The 14,359-nt window shown below is 46.3% G+C and overlaps 1 protein-coding gene across 1 annotated transcript in view; it reads right to left on the bottom strand.

Moving 5' to 3' along the window:
- Nucleotides 1-11,440: 11,440 nt before the first annotated feature.
- Nucleotides 11,441-14,359, bottom strand: part of TCP11 (t-complex 11) — a 31,001-nt gene continuing 28,082 nt past the window's right edge. The window contains exons 6-9 of the mRNA XM_052648964.1: nt 13,911-14,134; nt 13,642-13,823; nt 12,507-12,673; nt 11,441-11,673 (exon numbers count right to left, since the gene is read on the bottom strand). Coding sequence (XP_052504924.1) covers nt 11,441-11,673; nt 12,507-12,673; nt 13,642-13,823; nt 13,911-14,134 — 806 coding nt within the window. The remainder of the gene's footprint in view (nt 11,674-12,506; nt 12,674-13,641; nt 13,824-13,910; nt 14,135-14,359) is intronic.

The raw sequence follows: 14,359 nt of genomic DNA, 5'->3' as shown, positions 1-14,359 counted from the left end.
TTTCTAAAACCAGCTTGAACATCTGGAAGTTCACGGTTCATGTATTGCTGAAGCCTGGCTTGGAGAATGTTGAGCATTACTTTACTAGTGTGTGAGATGAGTGCAACTGTGTGGTAGTTTGAGCATTCTTTGGCATTGCCTTTCTTTGGGACTGGAATGAAAACTGACCTTTTCCAGTCCTGTGGCCACTGCTGAGTTTTCCAAATGTGCTGGCATGTGGAGTGCAGCACTTTCACAGCCTCATCTTTCAGGATTTGAAATAGCTCAACTGGAATCCCATCATCTCCACTAGCTTTGTTCGTAGTGATGCTTTCTAAGGCCCACTTGACTTCACATTCCAGGATGTCTGGCTCTAGATGAGTGATCACACCATCGTGATTATCTGGGTCATGAAGATCTTTTTTGTACAGTTCTTCTGTGTATTCTTGCCACCTCTTCTTAATATCTTCTGCTTCTGTTAGATCCATACCATTTCTGTCCTTTATTCAAAGCCCATCTTTGCATGAAATGTTCCCTTGGTATTTCTAATTTTCTTGAAGAGATCTCTGCTACTGCTGCTACTGCTAAATCACTTCAGTCGTGTCCAACTCTGTGCGACCGCATAGACAGCAGCCCACCAGGCTTCCCCGTCCCTGGGATTCTCCTGGCAAGAACACTTGAGTGGGTTGCCATTTCCTTCTCCAACGCATGAAAGTGAAAAGTGAAAGTGAGGTCGCTCAGTCGTGTCCGACTCTCTGCGACCCCATGGACTGCCGCCCACCAGGCTCCTGTCCATGGGACTTTCCAGGCAAGAGTACTGGAGTGGGGTGCCATTGCCTTCTCTGGAAGAGATCTCTAGTCTTTCCCATTCTGTTCTTTTCCTCTATTTCTTTGCATTGATCGCTGAAGAAGGCTTTCTTATCTCTCCTTGCTATTCTTTGGAACTCTGCATTCAGATGCTTATATCTTTCCTTTTCTCCTTTGCTTTTCACCTCTCTTCTTTTCACAGCTATTTGTAAGGCCTCCCCAGACAGCCATTTTGCTTTTCTGCATTTCTTTTCCATGGGGATGGTCTTGATCCCTGTCTCCTGTACAATGTCACAAACCTCTGTCCAGAGTTCTTCAGGCACTCTATCTATCAGATCTAGGCCCTTAAATCTATTTCTCACTTCCACTGGATAATCATAAAGGATTTCATTTAGGTCCTACCCGAATGGTCTAGTGATTTTCGTACTTTCTTCAATTTAAGTCTGAATTTGGTAATAAGGAGTTCATGATCTGAGCCACAGTCAGCTCCTGGTCTTGTTTTTGTTGACTGTATAGAGCTTCTCCATCTTTGGCTGCAAAGAATATAATCAATCTGATTTTGGTGTTGACCATCTGGTGATGTCCATGTGTAGAGTCTTCTCTTGTGTTGTTGGAAGAGGGTGTTTGCTATGACCAGTGCATTCTCTTGGCAAAAATTAGTCTTATTCGTCTTTGCCCTGCTTCATTCCGCATTCCAAGGCCAAATTCGCCTGTTACTCCAGGTGTTTCTTGACTTCCTACTTTTGCATTCCAGTCCCCTATAATGAAAAGGACATCTTTTTTTGGGTGTTAGTTCTAAAAGGTCTTGTAGGTCTTCATAGAACCATTCAACTTCAGCTTCTTCAGCATTACTGGTTGGGGCATAAACTTAGATTACTGTGATATTGAATGGTCTGCCTTGGAAACGAACAGAGATTATTCTGTCGTTTTTGAGACTGCATCCAAGTACTGTATTTCAGACTCTCTTGTTGACCATGATGGCTACTCCATTTCTTCTGAGGGATTCCTGCCCGCAGTAGTAGATATAATGGTCATCTGAGTTAAAGTCACCCATTTCAGTCCATTTTAGTTTGCTGATTCCTAGAATGTCGACGTTCACCCTTGCCATCTCTTGTTTGACCACTTCCAATTTGCCTTGATTCATGGACTTGACGTTCCAGGTTCCTATGCAATATTGCTCTTTACAACATCAGACCTTGCTTCTATCACCAGTCACATCCACAGCTGGGTATTGTTTTTGCTTTGGCTCCATCCCTTCATTCTTTCTGGAGTTATTTCTCCACTGATCTCCAGTAGCGTGTTGGGCACCTACTGACCTGGGGAGTTCCTCTTTCAGTGTCCTATCATTTTGCCTTTTCCTACTGTTCATGGGGTTCTCAAGGCAAGAATACTGAAGTGGTTTGCCATTCCCTTCTCCAGTGGACCACATTCTGTCAGACCTCTCCACCATGACCCACCTGTCTTGGGTTGCCCCGCAGGCATGGCTTAGTTTCATTGAGTTAAGACAAGGCTGTGGTCCTTAGTGTGATTAGATTGACTAGTTTTCTGTGAGTATGGTTTCAGTGTGTCTGCCCTCTGATGCCCTCTTGCAACACCTACCATCTTACTTGGGTTTCTCTTACCTTGGGCATGGGAGACTTAAGCCCTAACATATCATAATTACACTAAATTTAAATGGTCTACAAAACATCAATTAAAAGACTGGAGGAGACTTTTAAAAATGAACCAACTACATAAGAAACCCACTTCAAATAATAATATAGGCAGGCTAACAAAAATGAATAGAAAAAGATATATAATACAAACATTAATCAAAAGAAAACAGTGGCTATGTTGATATCTTATAAAGTAGACTTCAGACTGAGAGGGTAACGGGCAGGAAGGCCAGGGGTCTCCAAATGGAGGAAACAGGCTGCAAGTGTCAGACGTTTTTTCTCTCTCTTAAGCAGCAGGAGGAAACAAACCACAAGTGCCAGGTTTTTCTTTCCCTTCTCTGCACAAAATTAAAAGGAGGTTTCTTTTAAAGTCCTGTGTTGCCATGATGACACCTGGTTCCACCTGAACTCTTCTCAAACCTTGAGCCAACTGATGTGGTTTTTCTTACAGAAATGTTTTTCTTAAGCTATGTTAATGAACTATGCGAAAGTGAAGTCGCTCAGTCCTGTCTCTTTGTGACCCCATGGACTGTAGCCTATCACGCTCCTCCATCCATGGGATTTTCCAGGCAAGAATACCGGAGTGGGTTGCCATTGCCTTTTGCAGGGGACCTGCCTGACGCAGGGATCGAACCCGGGTCTCCCACGTTGTAAGCAGACACTTCACCATCTGAGCCACCAGGGAAGTCCCCTGGATTGAATTCCTCTCCCCTGGAGGCCAAGGATCCCAGCATTTTTCACGGCTCAGCAACAACCTTTCAAGAGCAAAGAAAATCATGAGAGAGAAGAGGGTACTATATAATCATAAAAGGTCAGGCACCAAGAAGACATATCAATCCTAAATCCATGTGCACCAAACAACACAGCAGTGAAATACGTGAAGTAAAAACTGAGTTGAAAAGGGAAACAAATTCACGAATGCTCTGGGCTGAATTGTGTCCCTCCAAAATCTGTATGTTGAAGCCTTAACTCCCAGTTTACTCTATTTGGAGATAGGGCTTTTAGGAGGTAATTAAAGTTAAGTTAGGTCATAAGGGTGGGATCTTAATTCAGTAGGGTTACTGGCCTTACAAGAAGAGGAAGACAGAGAAAGAGAGAGAAACAGATATGGAATTTTTAAATGTTTTCAAGAAACTCACAGGGAGATAGGAAAAAGGACAGAAAAGTGAAAACAGAATAACTGAAAAATAAAAAATTAATTGGCAGGCTTAAGCCCTAACATAGTACAAAGATGGACACAGGCACCAAGGAAAGGCCATGTGAAAACATAGCAAGAAGGTGACTGTCTACAAATCAGGAAGAGAGTCCTCACCAGAAAATGACCCTGCCAGACCTTGATCTGGGACTTTGTAGCCTTTAGAACTGTGAGAAATAAATTTCTATGGTACATTGTTATAGCAGCTTGAGCAGACTAATACCACAAATATCGAGCTGAAGATTCAACTCAGTTGGATACTGTCAACAACTGGTAGAACAACTGGAGAGAAAATCAGCAGTGACACAAAGCACCACACCATCAACCAACAGGAGCTCACTGACAATGCTGTTATCTGACCGGTAACAGCAGGGTCAACTTTTATTTCAAGTGCTCCTGGAACATATTCCAAGACAGACCATATCCTGGGCCATAAAATAAAGCTCAACATATTTAAAAGAACTAAAATAGTAAAGAGTGTGTTCCTGAAACATGACAGAATCAAAATAGAAAATCAGTAACAGAAAGAGAACAGAAAATTCTCTAAAACACTTGGAAATAACACAATTTAAGCGATCTAAGAGTCTAAGAGAAATCTCCAGGGAAATCAAAATAAACGTTAAACTGAAGGAATATGAACACACAACACAGCCAGATTCGTGGGGAAGGGTAATGAAGTGCTGAAAAGGACCTTCACAGCAGTAAATGCAGACACTGGGAAAAAGGAAAAGGCTTAAATTGATAATCTATGCTTCTACCCTCAAGAACCTCAAAAAAAAAAAAAAAAAAGAGCAATATAAACCCAAAGCAAGAAGGAAATAATAAATGAAAACAGAAAATAGGGAAGTATCAATGAAACAAAGAATTTGTTTTATGAAATGATCAATAAAATGGACAAATCTGTAGTTTTGTAGCAGAAACTAACAGAGGAGAAAAAAAGAAAACAAAAAAGACTACCAACATCAGGAATGAAACAATGGCTGTTGCTACACACCCTGCAGACATAAGAAGGAATAATAACCGAATACTATCATAACTCTAAACACATAAATTTAACCACTCAGAACTACAGACCAACTCCTCAAAAAACAGTCACAATTCACCATGTGAAACAAATAATTTTAATCCATCATTAAAAACTGAATCCATAATTTAAAAAAAAAACCTAAGCCCAGATGATTTCACTGAAGAATTCTACCAAATGTTTAAAGAAGAATCAATACCAATTCTACACAATTTGTTTCAGAAAACAGAAGAGGAGGAATGGCTCTTCATTCATTCATTCTATGAGCTAATATTATCCTGATGCCAAAACCAACAAGAGATACAAAAAAGAGAGAACTATACACAAATACCACTCTCATGAATAGAAACATAAAAAAATCGGTAACAAATTATTAGCCAATATAATTCAGATACATAGAAAAAGAATTTTACATCATAACCAAATGATGTTCATTCCAGGGGTGCGAGGCTGATCAATATTTGAAGATCAAGCAATGTAATAAGGCATATTAATGAGCTAAAGAAGAAAAATCACATCAATTGTTGCAGAAAAATACTTAACAAAATTCAGTACCCGTTCATGATTTTTAAAAGGTTATAAAATTGGAAACAGAGGGCGAACAAGAGATCCCTAAAGATGTCCCCAGGCTTCTCTGGTTCTTCAGTGGTAAAGAATGCTCCTGCCAGTGCAGGAGACTCCGGTTCAGTCCCTCAGTCAGGACGATCTCCTGGAGAAGGAAATGGCAACCCACTCCAGAATTCTTATCTAGGAAATTCCATGGACAGAGAAGCCTGGTAGGCTCCAGTCCACGGAGTCACAAGAGAGCTGGATAAGACTGAGTGGCTCAGCAACAACAACAAAGATGCCCACATCCTAACTAATCAACAGCACTTGTGAATGTGGTACCTTATGTAGCAGAAGATACTTTGCTAATGTGATCAAGATCAAGGGTCTTGAGATGGGGAGGTTATCCTGGATTATCTAGAACAGCCCAGTGCAATCACCAGGACTATTAAAAAAGAGGGGAGGAGGGTCAAAGTGAGAGAGGAGTTATGATGGAAGTGACGGTTTAGCAACTGCTTAGAAGCTGGAGGAAGCGGCTACCAGCCAAGGAATGTGCAGTCTCTAGAACCGGAAAAAGCCAAGGAAATAAGTTCTTCCTTGGTGGGAGACCAAATAATGGCCACCCAAAAATGTTAGGTCCTGATTATTAATACTGGAACCTGTAATTGTTTCTGTATTAGTTTCCCAGGGCTGCCATAACAAAGCACCACAAACTGGGGCCCAGACAGACAGTAGGTTTGCTTTACCTGAAGTCCCTAAGTCTGGAATCAAGGGGCAGCCGAGTTGGGTTTCCTCTAAGGGGAGGCTTGGCGTGCTGCGATTCATGGGGTCGCAAAGAGTCGGACACGACTGAGCGACTGAACTGAACTGAAGGCCTGTGAGGGAGAATCTGTCCCGTGCCTCTTTTCCAGCTTCTGGGAGCCTGGAGCAGACGGCGTTCTCCCTGACTCTCTACACTGCTGTACTTCCGTGTCTCTTCATGTGGCCCGTCTTTTCATAAGGACACCAGACAGATTGGATCCGAGGTCCACACAACTCCAGTCTGACCTCACATTAGATAGTACACCCACAGTGACCCAGTTCACAAATGAGGTACGGGGGGATCAGGACTCAACATAGGGCCTTGGGGGTGGGGTGGGGGAGACACGGAACGCAACCATCAGCTATGTGATTAAGTCAGTGACCTTGAAATGACAGATTGTCCTGGACTGTGTTAGTGGGCCCTGAATTTAGTGACAGATACCCTTGTAAGAGAGAGGCAGACGGAGGTCAGCTACACACAGAAGATGGCCACGTGGCCCTGACCAGGCCATGGCGCCACAGGCAAGGGGGTCCAGCAGCCGCTAGGAGCTGAAAGGGACAAGGCACGCACCCTCCCCTAGAGCCTCCAAGGGGCCACAGCCCTGCCAGCATGCTTCTTTCAGCCAGACAGGCTGAGCTCTGGTTTCTGGCCTCCACAACTGGGAAAGAGTATGTCTTTCTGCTTTTGTTAAGCCACTCCATTTGCAGTCATCTGCTGTAGCAGCCACAGCAAACTAGTGCATCCCTAAGCCTCATGCAGCTCTGCCTACACCTTCATTCTAGCCCGTAACACCCACTATGAACTCCCCACACTCAGAACTGCAGGATAATAGATGCGCATTGTCTCAAGGCACTGAACTTGTAGTACTTTGTTACAGTAGCAATAGTAAACTAATACAGAGGAGAACTTTTTCAACCTGATAAAGAGCATCCACAAAAATCTACACCACTGGGATTTCCCTCGTGGCCCAGAGGCTAAGACTCAATATTTCCAGTGCAGGGGACCTGGGTTCAACCCCTGGTCATGGAACTAGATCCCACATACCACAACTAGAGAGCCTGCAAGCCTCAACTAAGACCCAGCATAGCCAAATAAATAAAATTTTTTTTAACCTACAACATTGTGCTTAACAGTGAAATACAATGTTTTCCCCCTAAGACTGGGAACAAGGAGAGGACTCCACTATTACCAGTCTTAAGATGAGAGTTCTAACCAGTGCAACAAGGTGCGAAAATAAAAAGCATTCATAACAGAAAGGAAGAATAAAACTGTGCCGATTTCCAGATCACACGATTGTCTATGAAGAAAATTCCAAGGAACCTACCCCCCGAAAATGCTGGAATAAGTGAGTTAAGGGAACACCCTGGCAGTCCAGTGATTAGGACTTCACACTGAGGGCCTGGGTTCAAAATTCAGTCCTTGGTCAGGGAACTAACATCCCACAAGCCATAGATGGTGCAGCCAAAACAAGTAAAAAAATCAGTTGTATTTCTGTCTCCTAGAAATGAACATGTGGATAGCACAGTTAAAAATAAGATACCACTTATAATCACTCAACAAAATAAAAGTATTAGGCATAAACCTAATAACACACGTTCAGGACTTGTATGATGAAAACTACACCACGCGAATGAAAGAACTCAGAGAAGATTTAAGTAACTGGAGAGACAGATACTATTCATGGATTGGAACATTCAACAGAGTAAAGATGTCAATTCTTTGGAAACTGATACATAGGTTAACATAATACCTATCAAAATCCCAGCATGGTTTTTTTTATAGACATAGGCAAGATTAGTCTATAGAAGGCAAAGGAATTAGAACAGCCAAAATAACTTTGAAAAAGAATAAAGTCTGAGGAATCAGGCTACCGAGTTTTCAAGACTCACTATACAGCTACAGCAATCAATATTGTATGGTATAGCAGAAAGAAAAATAACACAGATCAGTGGAACAGAAGAGAGACCCATGCAAAAATGCCTAATTCTTTTTTAACAAAGGTACAAAAGAAATTCAATGCAGGAAAAGATCGCCTTGTCAACAAATGATGCTGGAGCAATTGGATATCCATAGTTAAAAGAAAATAATAGTATCTTAACCTAAGTCTCACATCTAACATAAAAATTAACTTCAAACATAAAACTATAACACTTTTAGCAGAAAAACACAGGAGAAAATCTTTGGGACCTAGGCCTGGACAAACAGTTCTTAGACTTGACACCCAAAGCCCAATTCATAAAAAGAAAACCCGGCAAATCAGACTTCATCAGAATTGAAACCGGTGGTCCAGTGGCTAAGACTCTACACTCCCAAAGCAGGGGGCCCAGGTTCAGTCCCTGGGCAGGGACTGAGATCCCACATGCCGCAACTAAAGCCTGCAAAGGACACGATGAAGAAAGAGAAGAGACTACACACAGAATCAAAGAGAGTATTTTCAAATTACACATCTGACAAGGGCCTAGTATCCAAAATATATAAAGAATTCTTACAGCTCAACAATAACAAAACAACCCAATTCAAACATGCGCAAATGACTAAAATGGATATTTCTCCAAAGATATGCAAACGCCCAGTTATCATACGAAAAAATGCTCGACATCACTAGCTGTTAGGGAAATGCAAGTGAGATTCTACTTCACAAAGACGCCTGTAAGTTAAAAAAAGAAAGAAGAAAACAAGCGTTGGTGAAAATGTGGAGAAAGCAGAACCCTCACACAGTGCTCGTGGGAATGTCAAGTGGCACAGCCACTGTGGGGGACAGGTTAGTATTTCCAAATAATTACCATGTGACCCACCAACGCTACTCTTGGATATATGGGTATATCCTCAGAAGCACTGAAAACAAGTGTCCAAACAAAAACTTGCACACAAGCATCCAAAGCAGCACTGCTCACAAAAGTCAGAAGGTGAAACCACCCAAATGTCCATCGAACAGATAAACATTGGATATATCTATACCGCGTTAGTTGCACAGTCATGTCCAACTCTTTGCGACCCCACAGACTGTAGCCCTCCAGGCTCCTCTGTCCATGGAATTCTCCAGGCAAGAATACTGGAGTGGGTTGCATTCCCTTCTCCAGGGGACCTACCCAACCTAGGGGTTGAACCCAGCTCTCCTGCATTGCAGGCAGATTCTATACCATCTGAGCCACCAGGGAAGCCCCCAGTGTATCTGTATAATGGGATATTATTTAGCCATAAAAAGTTCTGAAATACACAATATGATGAATCTTAAAAACACACTAAGTGAAAGCAGTCAGTCACAAAAGACATCATATTATGATTCCATTTATCTGGAGTCAGAAAATCCACTGAAACAGAAAGCAGATTAGTGGCCACCAGGGGCTGGGGAAGGGGAAATGAGAAATGGAAGTCTGTGTCCTGCAAACTGTGGGCAGGATTGAATGGAGCGATCTTTCCTTGTTGAGGCCAGGACCCCTGTCTCCTCCACATGGAAACACAGGAAAATAAACTCAAAATTTCTAAGAAATTGATCATTCTAGATCTTAATTATGAAGTACAAAGCAGTGCTATGGTCAGCCCAGTATCTGCACCCACCAATCAGGCAGTCCTCTTCTCAGATACCCCTTCAGAGCACTTCAGCGTCTAAGATAACGGGGCTTCCAAAATACGGATTTTTAACAAGTTCAAACAGTTGCAAATCAGAGAAGCTGTAGGCAAGCCTGGCTGTTTATTTAAACACAGCCCGAGCCTGGGCTTCCCCATCCTGAGGCTGTCCAGCTACAAGACTGGAACCTGAATGACCCCAGGACCTCCAGCTTTTCTGGGCACAGCAAAGGTCGGCTGGTGGCCTGGCTCTGTCACTGACTAGGCTCTGCTCTAAAGCGGCAATCAGGGACTTCCCCGGTGGTCCAGGGGCTACCCTTCCCAACACAGGGGTCCCAGTTCGAGCCGCGATCAGGAAGTTAGATCCCCCATGCCCAAACTAAGAGATCGCACACTGCGACTAAAGATCCTGAGTGCCGCAACCAAGACCTGGCTCAGTCAAATAAATAAAATTTTTTAAGAAGTCAATCAGGAGAAACCCTGGGCTAGTGGGACTCAAATCCCGCTTTGGATGCTCTTCTAAGGCCAAGTGCGCTGTATTTAGCTCCCTCTGTCTCCTGAAACGGTGCGAGTGCTGCCTGTCGTCACAATGCCTGGAGAGCACATAGGTGACTCCCCATTTTCTCTCTTGTCCTCTGCCAAGAACAGGGCCAAATCCAAAGGGAACACTTCTTCATTCCAGCCATCCTCACCAGCCACAGTCAGCCGGGGAATGAGGGGCTGGATCTCAACAAGCCCAAGTCCTTCCTAGGACAGCCCTCGTTTGTGATGCCAACAGCAGAGCTGCCAGGGAGAGTCCCAGCCTGGAAGTGGGGAGAAGGGAGGAGGTTCATCCGCCCAGGATGCCCATGTGGCCTCTGCAGGGAAGATCAGGGGGCTTCTAAGCTTAGAGAGGAGGGGGCAGGAGACTTGCTCTGCCCCTCAGCTAGAGAACAGGACCAAGAATAAACCTACCAAACCAGTCATCACCCCAACTGGCCAAGCTGGACTCTGGACACTGGGCAGGGAGATTCTAGGATCAGACATGTGCTCAGCAGGAAGCCGCGAGCAGTCAACACCCACTGTCGCCTGGCCCCAGCTGGCACCCTGCTTCAGGACCTGCCCCAGCAGAGGGAGCTGAGGCGCTTACTCCTCCGGACCCCTTACTGCGTCATTTGAAACCTTCAGCCAGGGAACGTTCCTGGTGGTCTGGCGGCTAAGACTCCCAGCTCCCAAAGCAGGGGGCCTAGGTTTGATCTCTGGTCAGGGAACTAGATCCCACATGCCACAACAGGGAGTCAGCCTGCCACAACTAAAGATCCCACAACTAAGACCCAGCATAGCCACATAAAGCTTTTAAAAAAAAAAAAAAGAATGAAACCTTTAGGGAAATTTGGTCCTGGAAATGAGGTTTCCAATAAATTTTTTCAATCATGCCCAAATCCGAACTGAGTTAGACAAAACAAACTCCTTAATTCCAGAAAGACACTCACATTTTAGGTAATTCCACAGAGTTTTCAGAGCCCTTAGAGAAATAACTTTACCCTCAGAGAACAGTGTTAGTACCGGGTGTCTTAGCTTCTCTGCTCCGTGTGCTGAAGGCGGCACCTGGAGGAAAAACTGGGGCCTGCTGGCTGCTCGGCTGGTGGGCGGCTGAGCACACAGGGCCTGGCCACGGCTGCAGCACGCGAAGCAGGGGGTTTGCTTGCAGTTCAGAAGTTTATTAGTGGATGCATCTGGGCTAGCGGGAGTTCACACACTAGGTCACTACAGCATGGCGTGCTGGCTGCAGACGGGGAGAGGGCGTGCTGCTCGGTGATGTCACCCCAAGAAGATGGCGGGCTTCGCTGCTGGGTCCGAGGAGCCAGGGCCCGGAGCCAGCGCCATCAGAGAGACGCCACTTCTGTCTCCAGCACCTGAGCTGGGGGGAGGAGGCCCTTTAAGATCTCCGTGTAGTAGGGGCCGAACACCTGCTGATTGTGGTGTGTGAGGCTGACGAACTTCTGGCCCAGTTCTGCCAGCTCTGCCTCGATGAGGGTGAGGCCTCCAGGGAGGTCCAGCAGAGACCGCTGCACACCAAGAACCAAACAGCATTTGAGGAACAAGTGGATCCGCTGATCTGTGAGCAGGGAAAGACAGTGAGAAGGCAAATAACTTCAGGGAGAAACACTGCCCGCCACACTCCTAACTTCAAAGTTAAACGAGATACGCACTACCCACCCACTCACCCAGAGAGAAAGACATCTGTTTTGTTTGGAAAGGGACCCAGCTCCTAAGGACAGAGAGAAGATCCAAAACTACTGGGCTAGTACATTTCTATTCAAAAGATTCCTAAAGTATCCGGCAGATAGGTCCTAGCGTCTGACGCAACAGGGTGATCTTCGACTGACCCTTCAGATGGCTGAGGTTAGAGCCAAGTCAAGTTCACAGCTGCCAATTCAACATGGGAGAGGGGAAATCCCTGCTTTGGGGACATGTCCTAATTCAGCATCAATTTCTTGTTGGCAGGGGGTGGGTGTCACATGTCTTGGACTGTAGCCAGAAATGACCCAGAAAGTCAAGGATGACTTAACCAAGTTGGACAGTATGCCACACCGAGAAGCTATGAATTGCTGGTGCAAATCTCCCTTAGAACCAATAGAGTCAGCCTTTACTTTTTATCTTTTAAAAAAACTTTTGGTTGCACCTCACAGCATGTAGAACTTCCCCGACCAAGAATCAAACCTGAGCCGTGGAAGCGTGGGGTCTTAACCACTGGACCACAGGGAAACCTCACAGCGGCAGTCTTTAAACGGAAAGGGATATATTTTCAACCCAGCATTTTGCAAAAACTAAAGTCTACCCAACGACTTGTCTAGTTATCATGCTTTTTATTGGTGGCTTGGTGAGCAATGTCCAGGGGTCGGGATCGGCCTCTCCCCGCACCATTCTCACCCCAACGGGCACACTCACCAATGACGCTGCGGACACAGTTCTCCTTCCTGGCGACATCCTGGAGCTGCCCTATCAGAGAGCCTGTGTTGTCGCTGCTCAGAGCAGCCAGGCCCATGTTCTTGAGGCTCTGGTGGATCTCCTGAGCCACCTGTTCACTCACAGTCAGCATAGCCTCCTCCTCAGGCCTAGACCATGGAGGAGAGCGAGTTGGGACCCGGGGGTGGCCACGAGCCCCGACGCTCCACACCGTAAGTCGGGCCCGCACCAGGGAGACGCCCAGCCACCCTGCCGCCCTCATCCCAGACCCTGGGAGCTTGGGCCCCGTGGGCAGGGCAGTGTTTCCACCGTTACCCTCCAGACAGTATTCTCTGTATGACACCACGTTCTTCTTAGAAAACAAACTATAAAACCAACTCTGGACAGGGGTTGCATATCCACTCAGAACGTTCCAACTCCATGTAATTTAAATATGTGCACTTTTAAGACTTTCTTGGACGTTTTCCATGGTCATCTGTCCTACTCTCACCAATTACAATGACCCGGCCTTCTGATTCCACTTTTTCCTCTTCCACGGTGTGTCACCCTGCACTCAGTGGATGCTCAATCCACACTGCTGACTGGCTCCTGGAGTTAGGTAAGACCAGCCCACACAACTAGAGAAAGATTCCTCTGTAGCAACAACATAATGAATCATTTTATAGTAAACAATCCTCCATACTGCCCTGCTGGAAGAAAGTTTCCTTTTTCTTTGTTAGAAGTCTCAAGAAGAGAAGGGAGATAAACTGGAAGACTGAGACTGACGTATATATTCACTACTACGCATAAAGCAGGTCACTAACAAGGACCTGCTGTGCAGCACGGGGCGCTCTGCTCGATACTCGGTAATGGCCTGCGGGAAAAGAATCTTAAGAAAGCGGATAAATTATGACCGATCTACGTTGCTGTGCGCCTGAAACTAACACAACATTGTAAATCAATTATACCTCGATAAAAATTTTAAAAAAGCAGCCTCGAGAGCACTTAAGGAAAGACACCCTGCATCTCTGTGGCTGAGTCCACAGGGCCTTTCTGCAGTTCACGGGAACGCAAGGCATCCTGCCTCAGTGCCCTGTGCTCACACCACTTTGGTCTAAAGCAGACCTCTGCAGCTCACCTGGACTTGAACTCCTCCAACAGGGCTTTGGTTACGCGTTTCAGCTTATCCACAAACTGAGGTGAGCCAAACAGAACGCTGCCAGAGAAGCTGCTGGAAACCAGCAAGACGGAGGCCAGGATGGTTAGCTGGCGCAGCTGTGCCTCCAGCTCCTGCAGCCGCGCTCTGTCCGTCAGCAGGGTCTGGGGGGCCAGGCAGGCAGGCCGTCAGCAGGGCAGCCCCGGGCAGGCCCTGCGGCCCGCACCACAGGGCCGGGCGCCCCCTCCTACCTCAGGGAACTCGTCATCTTCAGGGTCCCAGAGGAGGAGGTTCAGGAAGCCCTGGGACAGCACCATGGTGGGGCTGAGGGGCTCCGGGCTGCTGGCCACCTCGCTGGGGGAGGAACAGGCCGAGCTGGAGGCGTCGGCAGCGTCGGGGCCGGGGCCGCTGGGCAGCGGTGCAGACAGCTCTGTGGCCGCGCGGGTCAGCCAGCGGGTGGTGTGATCCAGGAGGCCTGCGCAGAGCGGAGGCCCCCTCAGCACGGCCCCTGTGGCCTGGGGACCGCGGCTGGAGGTCTCCTCCCCTCAGGAGGGAAACGCTTTGGTCGGGGGTCGTTCTGGCCTTCTGCAGCCCCTAGTCTGAGGGAGAAACTCTGTTCCTAAACAGAGGCAGAGTTCCCGCTCACATCATAAAGCCAGAACCCAAGGTCATACTCCCCACCCTCACCCCCGCTTTCCCT

Source organism: Budorcas taxicolor, chromosome 11 (assembly GCF_023091745.1).
Source record: "Budorcas taxicolor isolate Tak-1 chromosome 11, Takin1.1, whole genome shotgun sequence".
NCBI classification, from domain to species: domain Eukaryota; kingdom Metazoa; phylum Chordata; class Mammalia; order Artiodactyla; family Bovidae; genus Budorcas; species Budorcas taxicolor.
Note: the sequence above shows the minus strand (reverse complement) of the source record. Positions and strands in the feature narration are given on the sequence as shown.